The following is an 18443-nucleotide window of genomic DNA, read 5'->3' on the forward strand; positions in this document are numbered from 1 at the left end:
AACATTCAGGAAGACAAATGTACCCTACTGCCAGTGGAAGCCAATGGCTGATAAGGATAAAAAGGGCCACTGCATACCAAAAAAACCCTTCATTTCACAACAACCTCCTACACCACAGCTGAATACAGAGGCTTCATATTTAGTACCTTTTAAAGTGCTTCCTGAGATTGAACTTTGTGTGAACTTTGCAGAATGGAGACAGTTCAGTAACCTGTTGACCTCATGCCACTAAAAAACAGACATAGTGCACTGACTTTAAATCTTCATAAATAGGATGGCAAAGAAAAGGCAAAGGGATTATTGTGTCCATCAAAGCTTCCCCTTTGGCACTATAGTTGTGCTCTGCAAGCAAGAGAAACTCTAAGTTGCCTTTTATTATATTGTTATGGTTGTGCAGATTTCCCAAGATTCTTAAATTTAATAAATGCTAGACACTGGATTTAGCAAAGTGCTAAAATATAGGTGAGACCAATTTCCTGGGACCAGGAAGCTACTTGACAGAGGGCCCACGAGGAAGTGATTAACCTAACAAGAGAAGGAGACAAGTGATCAGCATAACTAAGGCTGTGCGCCAGCCAGCAATTGGCTGGGTAGTTTGGAAGGCGGAAATTGCCAAGGTTACGGGAGTAATTGCATAGGAAAATTGTGCCTTTTGCACCAAGTTTGAAATGGCTGAGGCTGAAGGGGAGGGGCTGCATTTGGCAGGGAGGAAGGACAAGGAGTTGGGGACTGAAGGGAAGCAGACATTAGATCTGGATGGAAAGCAGGAATAAAGAGATGGTGCTTAGGATGGCTGCGTTTCCAAACTGAGCTGCTCTGCAGGACTCTGAGTATATTTCAGCTGCTGTGAAGAACAAGTTGCTCTTGAGATGACATTGCTGTAAGATCTGCAGCCCCTTCATCTAAATTCAAGCATAAATATGTGTAATTAAACCATATTTCTTAAAGGCAGCCTCCACTGCATCTTACTTCTCAATGGAAATGTGACCCAGGGTGAGTCCCTGGGACCCCTTTGTATCTTGGCAGAGATTGAGGGAGTGGTGTGAAACCTTTGTAACAACAATAGGTGCAAATAATGGTTGTACAGTTAAGAGTGGCAGACTTGGGGTTCTCAAATGTCAGTGGCGCCCTGTGCAATGCTAAATTGTGGGGCACCTCCCTCTTCTGCTCTGTTCTACAGCATTGTTGTGGTGCCCCCTGGAGCATGGCACCCGGTGCGGCCAAACCAGTTGAGCTACCCTAAAACCACCTCTGAAGTTAATTATTGGATCTATAAACATTAAGTACATAGAGCCCGTCCACACTATACATTCAAAACCTAATGCTTCCCCCAATGAATTCAGGGAACTGTAGTTGGTCATGGGTGCTGGGAATTGTGCTTTAAATGTGCTTTAAATGTATGGTGTGGATATGACAGAGAGTGATCGACTGGCCAAAGGTGACCCAATTAACTTCATTGCTGAGTGGGCATTTGGATTTAGGTCTCCCTAGTCCTGCATTCTGCTATGCCATTGATATATGCATAAAAATGTTAGGAAGATAATATTGCCATTGTGATATGTGTTGCTCCCAGTCCATTACTCTACTGTATATGTAAAGTGAACATAATAAGTATAGATTCAACTATTATTTCAGACAATGGATAAGATTAATGGATAACTTCCCTAACTAAAAATAGCATGACATCAAACTTTACAAGACATTTGGGCAAAAAGTGAGACATATGATGATATCAAAATGATGGATTTATTCTCTCCTAAAATCTCTCTGACCAAGTTTTGATTGGTTCAGCCAGTATCTTTGGACTTTTAAATCTCTAGGGACTTGTTATTTTCCCAGGAATATGATTCGATGGTCTGACTTTTCTTGCTAGGAAATAAGATGTTGAAAATAAAATAAATACTGGGGTGAAACAACAAACACTTTCCACAGTTCTCATTATCTGCAAAAAGAATATCTGCAAACTTTACATCATGAGACACTTGGGGTTTTGTATCCAGCTGCTCCAAGTACACTAAATGAAATCAATGGGCTTACTCTGGGCATTGTTATGAGGCACAGGTATCACCCCACTTAGGTGGGGGATATGTCCCGGGCCCCCGAGTGCATAAGTGAAATTGCATAGAGTGAGGACCCTCAAAAAAGCCTCTAAATGTCTATTTTCTCCTGCTCTCTCTCCTATCCAGAACAAAATAACTAGAGTTAAAGCTCTGGGACCAGCTGGAGGCTGGAGGATGCATGGGAAAGCAGCTGCTGCTGCTGCTGCTGCTGCTGCTGCTGCACTACCCCGCATATCAGCTGCTAAGTGGAGTGAGTGAGAAGCCTAAACAAAGCCCCAGTATGCCTCAGGTCTCTTCAGGGCTTCCTCCACCCTCAAGATGTCCTCTTCGGGCTCTGGGGTCTCCTCGCAAGCCACGAGGACTCTCCAGCTCTCTCCCACCATTTTCTGGTAGGATTCTATTTATTTATGTATTTTCCAGCGCCGCAGATATATGCCGCCTTGTGTGAGTAGAACACAACTAAGCACCTGTATACATCAGATCCACGTATGTATCTACCATGTTTATAGATCCAATGTACACTTTTGAGAGGAATGGAATCTTTTGTGGGGAGTAAGGACATTTGTCCATTAAAAATGTGTGCGCACCTTTAACCGTTATGCCCAATAAAGAACTTGTCACACCAGGAAATAGAAGAAGATTGATTTATTACTCAGAAATGAAAGAAACAAGAGGATATTTGTGTTACTTTAGACAGCAAGGTTGCAGGTATGTGGGGAGCAAAATAATCATTCAAGGCATACTCACACCTTAGTCCTAAAGTGTAATAGAGTCTTGAACTACCCCAAAGTCTAGAGAAAGTGAGCGTAGTGATGTCCCACAGTAGTCACACAAAAAGAAAGAAAAAGAGGGTAGGGTATACCTGACATTTGAGCAAGTGGAGCACAAAGTCAGGAAGTTGCTATGTGCCATCTTCAAGAGTTAAGCTTCCCCCACAATTTTGAAATCCTGTATCAGCAAGGCAACAGAGTCTCTCACCAATTCCTTTCATCTGTGCGGTTCAGCATAGGGTAGGGTTGATCCCTGAGATCCCTGAAGAGCAAAGAGGGGGTTCCCTTTGGAATTGTGAGCTGACTAACAATTGAAAACCTGTAATTTAAGTATACCTTGATTCTAACTTCTACGGACAGGGGCTTCCTTTGAACTATTGTGTCTTCATTCTAGTGTACTACAGTGGTACCTCAGGTTACATGCACTTCAGGTTACATACGCTTCAGGTTACAGACACCGCTAACCCAGAAATAGTGCTTCAGGTTAAGAACTTGGCTTCAGGATGAAAACAGAAATTGTGCTCCGGTGGCGTGGCGGCAGCAGGAGGCCCCATTGGCTAAAGTGGTGCTTCAGGTTAAGAACAGTTTCAGGTTAAGAATGGACCTCCAGAACGAATTAAGTACTTAACCCGAGGTACCACTGTATTGTGTTTTGTGAGATACATTTGAATTGAAGAGGACATTGCCTTAATTTTGGGAAGACCACATCTTTATCTTTGCAGTTAAAGTCATAAAGTAACTTTAAAAGATTTTCATTTTCTGTTCCTGCTAACAGGAGATTGGTAACTAGATATTTACGGCAAATACAAGGATTAGTGTTCCGACCTTTTCTGCAATCTATATGATCAGGGTGTTATCATAAGTGATAGGAGCTTGCACCAGGTTTACATATAGCTCATGAGTTTAATTTTATACAGTGGTACCTCGGGTTAAGCACTTAATTTGTTCTGGAGGTCCGTTCTTAAGCTGAAACCGTTCTTAACCCGAGGTGCCACTTTAGCTAATGGGGCCTCCCACTGCCGCCATGAGATTTCTGTTCTCATCCTGAAGCGAAGTTCTTATCCCAAGGTACTATTTCTGGGTTAGCGGAGTCTGTAACCTGAAGCATCTGTAACCTGAGGTACCACTGTATTAGGTATTTATTTCTTGCATTTATATCCCAGCCTTCTTCTCCAAGGAGCTCATGGTTCTCCCCTCCTCCATTAATCCCCACAACAACCCTGTGAGGTAGGATAGGCAGAGAGACAGGGAGTGGCGCAAGGTCAACCAGTGAGCTTCTTGGAATTTGAGCCCTGGTCTCCTAGGTCCTCCTAGTCCGACACTCTAACCTGCGCGTGCATGAAGCTCCTAGCAAACGGCTAGAACCAGCCATAGCAAGCCAAGGGCTGGGCTAGAACTTCGCTGCCTGGTATGTGTGTGTGCGCGCTGCTTTTCAACTCGCAAGGAGAGTTCCTCATAAGCGAGAACCTTTTTTTAAAAAACTGTTTCGCTCTCAGGCGGCCCAAGGGCTAGAGCGCTTGAAACCACCTCGTCGTGTGACATTGACACAAGAGAAGCATCTGGCGCTGGTGCTTGAGACTGAGCACGCCACGCCTCACGTCCTTCCGCAGCGGCGGCGGCGGCGGCGTCTCCCTCTCTCCCTCCTCGCAGCTGCTTCTGCCCTCATTTGCTTTCCCGCCTGATGGGCCCTCGGGGAGTTTGGAGGCGCGCGAAGCGGCGCGCGCGCAGGAAGGGAGGGGGAGAGAAGTGCGTGGAGAGCCCCAGCCGCGCTTTTGCCTCTCATTTATTATGATGACCAGCGCGCTGGCGAGGTTAAATAGTTGCCAAGGCGCCAGCAGTCCGACTCCATCTCCTCCTCTTCTCTCTCTCTGTCCGGGCGGGAACTAGCGACCTCACACACCAACTGCTGCGAGAGGAGAATCACGTTGTTCGAAACAGCTTCGCCTTCCTTCTCCCTGAGGCACTTTTCTCCCTGGCCGAGCAGCTCGAGGCGGCGGCGGCGGCGAAGCCGGCCACGGAGGTCCCCGCCCCCCAGCCCCCTGAGGAATGGAGTCGGGGGAAGAGTGAGAGGGGAAGCGGGTGTCGTTGGCTTCGCTCCTCCGGCGGCGGCGGCGGCGCGGGAAGCATGGCAGAGGCGCACGAGCAGGTAAAGGCGAGGCGCGCGGGCAGGTGGGAAAGGGCATTCGGGACGAAGAGGCTTCCTCTTCCTCCTGCGGGACCCAGAAATGGAGTTTTCCTCCTCGGATACGGGCACGTAGGTGGGCCGAGGGAGATGCATGGGGGGGGGCGACTTTCTTTCCCCACCCACCGGCCTCTTCGTGGGTCTGGGGCGGGAGCGAAGGAGTTGCAGCGTGCCGAAGAAGAGCGCCCCAAAGAGCCAATCTCAGGGGCGCGCTGCGCTGCGAAAAAAGGGTCTCTCACTGCGTCTTTTTATTTAATGCATTATATATTTATTTAAAGGGACTTGCCGCCCTTCTCTCTTCAGTTTCAAAACCAGATGGTCAGAGCAGCTGGCGTCGAAAGGCAACAATTAACCACAAGGACCAGGTTTCTGCGAAGTTCCTAACATCGCAGCAGACTCCCAACAAGCTGCACACACTCTTGGCCGCACCTGGAAAACTTGTTCCACAATAGCACAGGGCATCTCTGTGTGTGGTTGCTCAGAAGTAAGTCCAGCTGGGTTCAGTGGGTCTCCTTTCCAGGTAAGTGGATACAGGAATGCACCCGGACAGTGCAATTCTAGCCATGGCTACCTGGAAGGAAGCCCCATTGAGTCCAGTGGGATTTACAGGATCACAGCCTTATTCTTTTAGTCTTTAAGGTGCTATATGACTTAACTGTCAGGGGTCCTTCACCTTTACCTTTTTGACTCTTGCACACTGTGCATTTGTCTTTACTGGTAGGATAGAATCCCATCTGCTCTCATTTCTACTGATGGGCGATTAGAGGTGTTTCTCCTGAGCTGGGGATTGCTTTAGAGGGAACTTGGGCAATTTCTTAGGGAAACAAGGTTTGCGCCACTTGGCTTCATAGCTCAACATTTGCATAGACTTTTATAGGGAGACTCTGCTCTGCACCCTTTGTGAGTTGTAAATCATTTTGAGGAGGAGTCTTTGGAACTTGGTGGTGATGAAGTGGCAAAGTGATCGAATTGTTGCGTGGCATCACTGAGCTCATCCCTCAGACTGGCTGTGGTGTCCAGTTCAGTAAAAAAAACCAATCATTACATAAAAAGGACATGAACATTATTCAGAGCGGATTCATTCATTCATTCAGAATTGATTTTTATGCTGTATTTGAGAGCATTCCTAAAAATCCTCTTCAAAGCAGCAGAATAAGTGACTGCACTGTGGTCCTTAAGATGTTGCAGGTTTCCCACTTCCATCAGTCCAAGGCAGCATAAGAGGTGATAAGGGATGATGGAAGTTGTATTCCATTAACTTCTGTGTGTGTGTGTGTGTGTGTGTGTGCAGGTTCTCCCTTTTTTTTTAACACTCCCCTTCTCCAAAGAATGGCTTGCTCTTTTCCCCTGATTTTAAATAAAAAATTGTGATTATGTGATAATATATTTTTTTTTAAAAAAAAAAAACCCACAGGAATATTCACTAGGAAAACTTAGATGGTTTATGGGTCATGTCTGCAGCACAGAAGAACTCCTGTCCTAGAGTGGCAGGGACAACCCAGTCAGATGGGCAGGATATAAGTAATAAATTATCATCATCTGACAGGCTAGTGAACCATTGCAAGTCCTTGTGTCCATGTTGTGGTTTATAAAGTTGATGGGAGGATATGAATATTTTTGTTGTTTAGTCTTTTAGTCATGTCCGACTCTTCGTGACATCATGGACCAGAGCATGTTAGGCACTTCTGTCTTCCACTGCCTCCCGCAGTTTGGTCAAACTCATGCTGGTAGCTTCAAGAACACTGTCCAACCATTTGTCCTCTGTCGTCCCTTTCTCCTTGTGCCCTCCATCTTTCCCAACATCAGGGTCTTTTCCAGGAAGTCTTCTCTTCTCATGAGGTGGCCAAAGTATTGGAACCTCAGCTTCAGGATCTGTCCTTCCAGTGAGCATTCAGGGCTGATTTCCTTCAGAATGGATAGGTTTGATCTTCTTGCAGTCCATGGGACTCTCAAGAGTCTCCTCCAGCACCATAATTCAAAAGCATCAATTCTTCGGCGATCAGCCTTCTTTATGGTCCAGCTCTCACTTCCATACATCACTACTGGGAAAACCATAGCTTTAACTATATGGACCTTTGTTGGCAAGGTGATGTCTCTGCTTTTTAAGATGCTGTCTAGGTTTGTCATTGCTTTTCTCCCAAGAAGCAGGCGTCTTTGAATTTTGTGACTGTTATAGAACCCCTAAAATGATTTATAGACTAGTAAGCTGGGAATAGCATTAATTGATCTGATGGAAAGTAGCTATTAATAACTATAGTGATTTTTTTTTAAACCACGATTGAAAACAAACATTGTTCAACTTATAATGAATATACAGTCGTACCTTGGATCCCAAACGCCTTGGTACTCAGACGTTTTGGCTCCCAAATGCCTGGAAGTGAGTGTTCCAGTTTGCAAACGTTCTTTGGAACCTGAACGCCCAACGGCACTTCTGTGGCTTCCGATTGAGTGCAGGAGCCGTGTTTTGGTTTCTGAACATTTTGGAAGTCCAATGGACTTCTGAAACAAATTCTGTTCAACTTCCAAGGTATGACTGTACCCTCTTAGGTTTTCTAGAAGTTCAAAATCTAAGGGCAGCATTACTGGAATCATTATTATTTTTTATTAAATTTGTATATCACCCTTCATCTATAGATCTCAGAGCAGTTCATAACATAAAAATACAATATAAAAGAACAGCTTTACAAAGCCTCACAAACCATCATGATGATTCTTTTGTACTTTTTAAATGGTGTTTTAATTTTTATTGCATACGTATTGTTGCACATTGCCCTGACAATTTATGAGATGGTGGGGTTTAGATACTTTTATAAATAAATATCAGCAAGGCTGCAGCTATGATCATTTGATTTAAACTATTTTAATGCTGTATTTTATGTTGTTCTAACCCACCCTGGGACCTTCTCATGAAGAGTGGTTGATAGTAGTAGTAGTAATAGTAATAATAATAATAATGATGATCATGATGATGATGTAGACTGTGTGTTTAAATAGGCACTCTAAATAAGAATATGTCTTTAGATTTCTACTCTGTCCTGTCACAAGCATTTTTCATATATCCTTTCATGTTTGTTTTTAAAAAGAAGAGAGATGGATGTTGCTTTATGCATGACTTAGAGCAAAATTTCTCTATTTTATAAATTACCCTGCCAGGAACAAATCTAGGTTTATTCTGTGGACTCTCCAAGGAGCCAGCTCTCTGATGTCATATTTGAATTTCAAAAACACCGTACCTAAAATAAATAGCAACATATGAAAAGGCCCAAAGTGCCAAGTGAGCCTCCTTTGAGAGCCGCAGACAAGTGGTTAATTTCCACCCCATTGTGTTCATTGAATGGGCTGGAAGACCTTCCCATTCTGCTCATCACAGGAGTCTCTACCCCTATGCTTTGTGTGAGTTATTTGTGCTGGGAATCAGTGTTGAAATGTTCCTTTTCTTCATAAGGTTTTGTTTCCTTTGGGCTTTATCCCTTCACATTTTATACTTTCCTTTTTTTAAAAAAATAGATATTTATTAAAGTTTTTAACAAAATACAGCAAGAAAGAAAAAGACACAAAGCAAAAAAATACACAAAGCACAAAAATAAGTAAAAGTAAAAATAAAAAAGGAAAAACAACCGTTATTCTTTTGCTAACTTTAAAGTTCATGTCCTTCTTTTCCTGACCTCCTCACACCTTCCCTTTTTGTATTCCCATTTACAAAATCAGATCAGCAAATCCTTACCCTCTTTTATTTATCTTAACTCTATATCTTAACGTATCAAAATTCTATGTTTTCACCCATTATCAATTCACTTATTTGCATACTCTTTTTAACTTTGTTGCTAATACCACTTATTTTCAATCCAACATCGTTTTAACATTCATTAATTTTGTAATACTTCTGCAGATAGTCTTTAAATTTCTTCCAATCTTCTTCCACCAACTCTTCTCCCAGATCTCGGATTCTGCCAGTCATTTCCGCTAATTCCATATAATCCATCACCTTCATCTGCCAACACATTTTATACTTTCCTAGGTTCACCAGGCTCAGTTCCTTCTCTTAACCTTTACTTTCATTTCTTTTAAAGGGTAACCACTGGCAGGTTAAAACATTTGTCATTGTTTTGTCCCATGCTTGAAGAATCAAAGAGCACAAGAAGAATCCTCCCGGTTCATACCCAAGGGTTCGTCTAGTCCAGTATCCTGTTCTAGTCATCCAGTTACTTCTAGGAAACCTACAGGGTTTGAAGGCAACAACTCCACACTGTCCTGTCTACATTGCCTCTGAAGTTGGAGCTTCCATTTACTTATCATGGCTAATAGAGGTTGATAGGCACCCTCCATCAATATGTCTAATTCCCCCCGTAAATCTATCTAAATCAGCAGCTATCACCATGTCTTGTGGTAGCAAAACTCATACCGTTTCCCCCTGAAGATTTTGTTTGTTTAAAGGCTGTTTAGGAGACAGGCTTGGACTGAGTTGGCTGGAAGATTTTGTTTGTTTAAAGGCTGTTTAGGAGACAGGCTTGGACTGAGTTGGCGAGATCTATGGACCAGCAAGATCACTCTCTGCTTATATAAGAGAAAATGCACATAAGGTTTGTCACGGGTGGTGTATGACCTTGGTCAAAATATTTCGTGTTACTTCCAAACTAGCTCCAGAATATTAACATGTCTGTGGTGGCTTGGGTACCTATTTCCACCTGTGGTGGGGGTGTACTCCAGTGCAGAATCTTTGGTCTGCAGTATTCCGGGAATCTGATGCCAGATTGGCTAATTAGAAGCAGCATTTGGAGAACTGAGCTCTAGCTCCCCTTTAGTATGTGATCCTAAAAAGACACTTGTCCAAGGAAATTGCCCTGTGTGGAGGCTTTCCTGGGCAGGTGGCATACTGAGGCTGTTGGTTGCTGCTGTCCTAGTATAAGAATCATTGCTAGTTTCCTACACCAAAGTAAGAAGGTGTTTTAATCTAGCTGTATCCCATATACATTTGTGGACTGTTCTTATAGCTCTGGAGAGGGGATGAAAAGCATTTGTGTATGAAGGAGTCCCTGATATTTTAACTGGCATGTCTTCATACAATAGCACTCCAAAATTATCCGTCTCTTTTTAACATTAAAAATATTGTTTGCTCGCAAGACTTCTGTAGATGGACTGGTCCATATTATCTTAGCTTGTTGCAAAATACAGCTTAAAAAATCTTCTGTTGCTGCTGCTAATGAGAAAAAATAAATTATTCAGTCCCTTGGAAAACTTTAAGCATACCAGGGTTGGGCGATGGTAATCTCTTAAATCTTACCAGTATGATTAATTGGTCTTAGTTCTGCTCCCATTCAAAGATAATAGAAAAGGAAATCTTTACATATCAGAAGATAAGACTGCTGGAATTGTGGTTCTGACAGAATGAGCATGGTGAGAAGTTTGCCATTTAATTAAATAAGAGAGCTATGATTTTATCTGTGAAACTGAAATGGCAAAAACTGATCAGCTACAATACATTCTACTTTTAGAAGCATCACTGTGGTCTGTTCACAAATGGATGTTGGTAATAATCCTTGTTAAATTTAAGGACAACAGGTGAGGGAAAGCTGTGCGAAAACTGCCAGCAGTACAATCAGACAGTGCTTAAAATACTTAGGCTCCCTCTGGATTCTTAGAAAAGCTGTCATTCTTCAGCCAGACATGCTTGTTAGGCACCATTAAGAGTTGGCTGCTAAGTAGTGCAATTCAAAGCATGCAGTCAACAACTTGCCATTACAACTTTACAGTATGATGAAATTTTTTTTGTTTGGCATCGTTTCCAGGCCTTTGACCATTTTGGTTGCCCTCCTCTGGACACGTTCCAGTTTGTCAGTGTCCTTCTTGAACTGTGGTGCCCAGAACTGGACACAGTACTCCAGGTGAGGTCTGACCAGAGCAGAATACAGTGGCACTATTACTTCCCTTGATCTAGATGCTATACTCCTATTGATACAGCCCAGAATTGCATTGGCTTTTTTAGCCGCCGTGTCACACTGTTGGCTCATGTCAAGTTTGTGGTCAACCAAGACTCCTAGATGCTTTTCACATGTACTGCTCTCAAGCCAGGTGTCACCCATCTTGTATTTGTGCCTCTCATTTTTTTTTGCCCAAGTGCAATACTTTACATTTCTCCCTGTTAAAATTCATCTTGTTTGTTTTGGCCCAGTTCTCTAATCTGTCAAGGTCGTTTTAAAGTGTGATCCTGTCCTCTGGGGTGTTAGCCACCCCTCCCAGTTTGGTGTCATCTGCAAATTTGATCAGGATGCCCTTGAGTCCATCATCCAAGTCGTTGATAAAGATGTTGAATAAGACCGGGCCCAAGACAGAACCCTGTGGCACCTCACTAGTCACTCTTCTCCAGGATGAAGAGGAACCATTGATGAGCACCCTTTGGGTTCGGTCAGTCAGCCAGTTACAAATCCACTGAGTGGTAGCATAGTCAAGTCCACATTTTACCAGCTTCTTTACAAGAATATCATGGGGCACCTTGTCAAATGCCTTGCTGAAATCAAGGTAGGCTACATCCACAGCGTTCCCTTCATCTACCAGGCTTGTAATTCTGTCAAAAAACGAGATCAGGTTAGTCTGACATGACTTATTTTTCAAAAATCCATGCTGACTATTGGTGATCACAGTATTCCTTTCTAGGTGCTCACAGACTGTTTGCTCCAGAAGCTTCCCTGGTATTGATGTCAGACTGACTGGGCGGTAATTATTTGGGTCCTCTCTTTTCCCCTTTTTGAAAATAGGGACAACATTTGCCCTCCTCCAGTCTGCTGGGACTTTGCCTGTTCTCCAGGAATTCTCAAAGATGACTGCCAGTGGTTCTGAGATCACATCTGCCAGTTCTTTTAATACTCTTGGATGCAGTTCATCTGGCCCTGGAGACTTGAATACATCTAAACTAGCCAAGTATTCTTGTACTATCTCCTTAGTTATTCTGGGCTGTGTTTCCTCTGCTGAATCATTTGCTCCAAATTCTTCAGGTCGGGCATTGTTTTCTTTATCGGAGAAGACTGAGGCAAAGAAGGCATTGAGGGGTTCAGCCCTTTCTGTGTCCCCTGTTTGCATTTCACCATCTTCTCCTCTGAGTGACCCCACGGTTTCTTTGTTCTTCCTTTTGCTACGAACATACCCATAAAAGCCTTTTTTGTTGCTTTTAACCTCTCTAGCAAGCAAGTTTGAATAAGAACAAAACAATAATATGTGTGTCTTAAGTACTAATTAATATAAGCAGACATTGCTCAGTTATCTGATCCTAATGGTAAATATTTGTCTCCTAGCTCAATCTGCCTACAGCACTGGAATAACATTTTTACAATTCCAGTACAACTGCATAGTTTGTGCCATTACGCTTGTGCAGGATCAGTGTGCCCTAGTCTAACATGCTGCATTGCTTTGTTTAAATTTATGTATCCAGTTCCTGTGCTTTCACTATAGAGTTATGATGATGGAGTTGCACATCCTCTCTAATAGTATCACAGAGATAAGTTTTTTATGCAAACATTAGCTCTTAGTATCTTATATTGAACTCTGTATCTACCTTAATATGAAAGTAGGGGGCGGGGATCGTTCTTTCCTGGTGCTCAGAAGAGTCAGGAGGATTTTTATTGTCTTACAGAATGAATCTCAGTAGTCAAGAACAACTTGTGATCTGTGTAGTCAAACACAACACATGAGTCATGTATGGCAACCCAGCAGAGGTTTGACAAACTTTCTATATTTGTTGCCTAATTGAACTTCAAAAAGAAAAAGAAAAAAAGAAGGTTTTAAACACTTGGCACACTGCTTTGGGTAGTTGAAAGGCTAGATTCTGCATATTGAGTCAAAGAATGTTTGCAGAGGTTGCTTTAAAGTATTATGCCCTTATTGTAAAGCTTTTGTACAAAAGACATGTTTCCCCTTTTGTACTTGTCTGTTTATTTGGTTTGGTTTCTGACCTCGACTCTTTTTATGCTGAAGTTCACATACAAGAAGCAGCTATATTAACCTTGGGAATAGTCACATGGATTGGTTTGTGACCCAAACCTTGCTGATAATATTTGGCAGATAGGAATGTAGATGGGGAAATGACACATTTCTAGAATAACTTCAGTTTAGGGTCCTGTATTTTCCTGCAACACCAATAAACCATGGTTTAATTATCATGAATAAGCCCAAGTCTTGGGTTTCCAACATTTCTTCTCTCTTCATCATTTGTGCGTGAGAGTAAACTATAGTTCCATGTAACATACACACTTAGAACTGTGTTTTGTTCAAACTCTAGTCTGTTAACAAATCTGGTTATCAAACCATTTTTTTATTAAGTGGAATTCTTGGCTTGTTTGCCGTAACCTAAACCATGGTTTAGGAGATCTTTTGAATTTAACTTGTAATTTGCAGTGAGTAGTTTATATTAGTTAAGCCAAAGTAATTGGATTTAAGCTTATGTTGTCCCATTGATAGCATTAGTGCAAAGGGATGATATTACTTTACCCGGGTTGTAGATCAGGATGAATGAAAGCTTTTCTGCTAGGGTTTATTACAATTTCTGAATGGAGGTTAAGAGAAACAACTGGACAATGGCCAGCAAATCCCACTGTATTTGCTGTTCTTACAGTTTTTTGAAGTCAGTGGTGGAGCTAGCTGCTCTGGCACCTGGAGGGGGGCAGGGCGAATCACCCAGGGGGGTGATCGGCGCAGCGATGGGCACCCCTTGGGGGCGATCAGCACAGCAATTGGCACCCAGGGGGGTGCGGCGATCTACCGAGGGGGGATTTTGTCACCCTCTCTCAGGGATGACACCCGGGGCGAGCTGCCCTCACCGCCCCCCTTCCTATGCTTCTGTTTGGAGTGAGCTATGACACTTGTACTGGCTCAGATTTGAACCATTTGCCTTACTTAAATCATAACCATTGAAGTTAGTGAAACTTTTAGGTATGTTATGGGCTACATGTTATTTACAGACAAGACTACGAGAAACTAAGCCAGATATACCTTGTGGAATTATGTTGGGCTAGACTGAGTTAAATCAAACCCTGGTCACTTCATTAGTCAGACCATTGGTAAATTTGGTATTATCTACACTGTCTTGCTCAGACTTCCTGTTTCAGACAGAAGTCTTTCCGAGCCCTAAGTGGAAACTCCAGGGATTGGATCTGGGGCCTTTTTCATGTAGTGTATCAATGAAGTACTCCCCCACCTCAGATTGTCACCCCCATGCCTGAACCAGTGTCCTATCAAATTTTAGCACTTTAACTTATACTCTCCCCCCCCCCAGTATTGTAAACACTTCCTTTGACATGTATCTATGACCCTGCATGCAACACTTGAGTTTTTTTTTAATCTGTTTTATTATTAAACAAACAGTGGCCAGTACAAAGGTTTATCTAACTCTTTCCCAGCTTTGATCTAATGGAAATAAAGGCTCAAAGGAAAGCAACTGCAAACTTGCTTCAAAGATTGCTTCTGTCTCCAGAGATAGCACAGTTTCCAAAGCTAAATACAAATGAAGCAGAAATATAAACAGCTCTTTGGTTATCAAATTAAAAACTTTCAGACGTCTGCAGGCTTATTACTTTTAGTTCTTAAGCTCTAAATAATTATGTTGCAGTTTTTCTGTTGTTGATATTGGCCAGGAACCAAAAATAGTGTGGATTTCTGCACATAACACAGTGGCCCATTTTGTATGTGGTTTCAAACCATCGGTTAGCAGTATGTGTAAAACTCTTGCCAGTCCTGCAGTCTCTGACTTCTTCCTCAAGTGCAGGCACAAGGAGTCTGAATGTGTCCAATTCTGCCCCAGAAGCTAGAATTTGTCAATGGCTATGTTTGTACAGTATGTAAAGCTGTATGGTTAGTATTATAAGGTCAAGCTACAGTGAACTTGTGCTTCTTTTTTATATTAACTGCAGCTTGTGATGTCTGGGCTTTGAAAAATTGCAGTTTGTCTGTAGTGAGCTACACACTATACATAGTTATGATAAACTAGTTAATACAATTTAGGGTTCAGGAATAATGCTGAAAGAAGTAAAAGCTTCATACTTCCTTGTAGCTGCACTGGACTAGGGGAAAATGAAGAATATGAGCCAAAAACACCTTGTAGCTCATTTTTGTTTTGCTAAACGACAGTTTTGTATTGTGTGCAAACTTGGTCATTATATCCAAACTTAGGAGAACACCGGTTAGTTAAAAAGCTTTGGATTTCTTAATGAGTATGAACCATGGTTAATGAACATAACTGATGGTTTGATGTTGGCTTTCTTGAGCAAATCATTGTGTCCACACTCATTTCTGTAGTGCTTAGCAATAGTTAACATTAGTGTTATCAAGAAGGTACCCTCAGCAAATCTTGATACAAAGTGTTAGGGATGAGACAGTGCCTAAGACACAGATGGGGAACCTTAAAGTAGAAGTGGGGAACCTGTGGCTCTTAAGATATTGCTGCGCTGCAGCTCCCATCAGCTCTAGGCAGTGTGACCAGTGGTCAGGAATGTTGGGAGTTGTAGTCCAGCAACTTCTGGAGGTCCATGTGTTGTGTATCCCTGATCTAATGTGTGTTGAGCCCACCCATGAGGCAAGGTGAGATGACCACCTCAGGGATCAAGATCCACATGACAGCAGATCCCAATGCAGATCTTTATTCCCCATCTTGTTTCTGATGTAGATCTTCACTTACCCCATCTTCCCCGGTGCAGGGGGCAGGGGTTACCATTTTGTGGTTCGCCTCAGGCGCCAAGGGATCTTGGACCAGCCCTGGTTGAGCTTTATCCTTTTAGGGATTAAAACTCATACCCTGGATGTTGACCAGAGGAGGACAGAGAGTCAGTGCAGATGTTGGAGTACTAGCATAATGCACTGACAGATTCTCAGCCCACTTACAGGACATGCTCGTTTTTGCATAAACTATAGTTTCCAAGTGGATTTCAGAATGTGTTTAAGACACTACAAATGTAAATGAAGAATGTAGGGACTTCACAACATAGAAATGATTATGCATAGTGGGTAGGAGGTGTTCCTGGCTATTTCTGCACCTGTCATAACATTATTTTATCCCCTGATTGATCCTTTGCATTTTGAACATAGAAGACATTTTCAAATGTTCTTTCTTGACAGCTATATTTCATTTTCAGCCTCTCCCCCTCAATTCTCTCTCACTTCTGGGCAATCCACTATTGTTTTGTCATACCTTTTACCCAGAGCATTCATTAAACAGCTGTGTAAAGTAACAAGCCACATACCTAGTGCAATCCAGTGTCTTTAAACGCTGCTTTCTTAACTCAGTTGAAGCTGTGCTACAGAGAAAGTGCAAAGAAGATGATGAGGGATGTGTGAATTTGAAGTGACTGCTAAAGAGCCCTTAAAGACAGCTACTACACACATAAAACACTAATGAAAAGCAAGATGAACACCAGTAAGGTGTCAAATGGAATAAGAATTTGTCTGCGTGCAAAAAGAGAGAGAAGGAAATCCAAATTGTCACTGGATAAGGGTATGTGCTAGCTTTAATTTGGACATGCACAAACATCTGCACACTGGCATAATAAAACAACCTGATCTTATGTATGATTACCACCAAACAATCACCAAATCCAGTGAGGCTCACCAAGTATAGAACCGCAGCCAAAATCCTTTTGAGGCCTTGGTGGGAGAACAGTTATAAGTTAAGAAAATCATGGTTATGAATTTGTACCTCTTATAACAAATGCATCTTTCTCAAATAGATGCCTTGCAAATATTTGCAATGAGCATGCAAAATTCTGCCTTCACTCACCTTCGCCCTTTCCTCTTCCTTCAACTTCCAGTTTAGAATTCAGAGTTATTTTTATTCACATGCTGTGGTAATTGCATTATGGGAAAAGCTGGGGGCTGAGTAGATTTTCTGTTTTGCAGTGTAATTTGCAAATCCATGCTTTTTTTGGAAGAGATTGTCACAATCGTGGGCCTGTTCCCCTAATTGTTTTGCCTGCTGTTTACAAATAGAACCATCGCAGAGAATAAATCCTCATTCCTTGTGATACACTCCATGCTGCATTAGACCTTTGATATGCCTACTATTCATTGACTACGTAACAGGATTATATACCATTTATCAATTTATGAATTGCATGTGTTCTTATGTAAATGCATTTTTATTATAATGTATTTTTGTTTATGCTCTTAAATATGTTGTGACCTAGAGTCATTTTTTGTGTAACGAGCAACTAGCAAGCTACAACAATAACAATCTCAAGGCACGTTCTAAACTCACAACCAGCCTTGGACATGGAACTGAAGAAGTCATGTGCTTGCAAGGAGGATGAAAACTAATTTAGGGATAAGCAGATGGAATCCTTTGTGAAGAGCCTGTCTGTCATGTGTAGACCCAGGAACCAGCAGTCAAGATGGCCTGAGTTTTACAAGAAGTCACTTTGCCTTTTGTCAAGATCTCTTGTTCACCTGTTCTTTCTTCCCAGACATATCAGTAGACCTACAGAGAAAGTGCAGAATAGCAAAGAAGTGCTTGGCATTGGGCTGGGAGTACTGAGATCCATTCATGAATGAATTTAAGGGGCTTGAATGGTTCCTTGTTGCTCTGGAACAAGTTGTCTCCTGCCTGGGAACCCTCCACAGAACTGCTGATTACCTGCTGCTGCTACCAAATTTCTTTTGGTGGTGGGCTTCCTGGAAAGCTATTGCCATCTCTGTTTGTGGAGCTCTGGCTCTGGGTCACAGCCATCTGCCACCACCTATTCATCTCTATTTGGCTTTAGTCAGGCTTCAAGGACTTTGTCGTGCTGCCTGTAGGGCTCTGGCTAGCCAAATCAGGCACCAAGCCAGCTCTCCCCAGCTGTTGACAGGGATAGAAAAGGGGTTATGTTACTGTTCGCCTGCTTAACCCCTGTGCTTCTTTCTTCTTGACCTACATTTGACTCAAGTAGGGCTGTGCATGGTGCAGCCACATCAGCACAGCTGAATTTGCATGCATGCAATGCCACCACTTATTATTTTGCATTGGTTCAAGTGTTCCTGTATTTAATTTAAATTTGCACTCTAAACAGTAGGATCAGGTTCTTACAATTGCAACTTCACACTAAACATTCTGGACAGAACATTTAAGATACACTCTTTGCAACTTACTTCTAGATAAGCATGTTTATGGCTGAGTAGTAAAATAGTGTATTTTGCTGTATATAACACGTCCCCATGTATAAGACAACCCCTATTTTTTTGGACCGCAACAATTTCCTTTAGCTTTTTTTTTGGGGGGGGGGGAGATTTCCCAGAGTTGTTGAGCTTTTTTTTGGGGGGGGGGTCACCACCACCAATTGCTCTACAGCCTGCCTGCCAATGTAAATCGCACACATCGCCACGGCCACCAATCGTACAAACGATCGCTACCAAAACTCCACCTGCCCATTCGATGCAACCACAGCTGATAGCATGCATGCCTCACAACTGCCATAAATC

At 42.5% G+C, this 18443-nt stretch overlaps 1 protein-coding gene and 1 long non-coding RNA gene across 6 annotated transcripts in view; one reads left to right on the forward strand and one right to left on the reverse strand.

The window, feature by feature from the left end:
- Positions 1 to 18443, reverse strand: part of LOC307224435 — a 173692-nt gene that overhangs the window by 108404 nt on the left and 46845 nt on the right. The window lies entirely within an intron of this gene.
- The window catches only part of LOC307224237 (melanopsin), a 46656-nt gene continuing 32712 nt past the window's right edge, over positions 4500 to 18443 (forward strand). Inside the window, exons 1-2 of one of the 4 annotated variants that reach the window (XM_079990927.1) lie at positions 4501 to 4976; positions 5291 to 5496. Coding sequence is in view for 2 of the 4 variants with exons in the window: in XM_079990929.1 (XP_079847055.1) it covers positions 4956 to 4976 (21 nt within the window). In the remaining 2 variants the exon portion in view is untranslated. Of the gene's footprint in view, positions 4977 to 5290; positions 5497 to 18443 lie in introns of all 4 variants that reach the window. The other 3 variants (XM_079990928.1, XM_079990929.1, XM_079990926.1) reach the window with 3 other exon arrangements.

This window comes from Podarcis cretensis (genome assembly GCF_951804945.1).
Source record: "Podarcis cretensis genome assembly, chromosome: 9".
Lineage (NCBI taxonomy): Eukaryota > Metazoa > Chordata > Lepidosauria > Squamata > Lacertidae > Podarcis > Podarcis cretensis.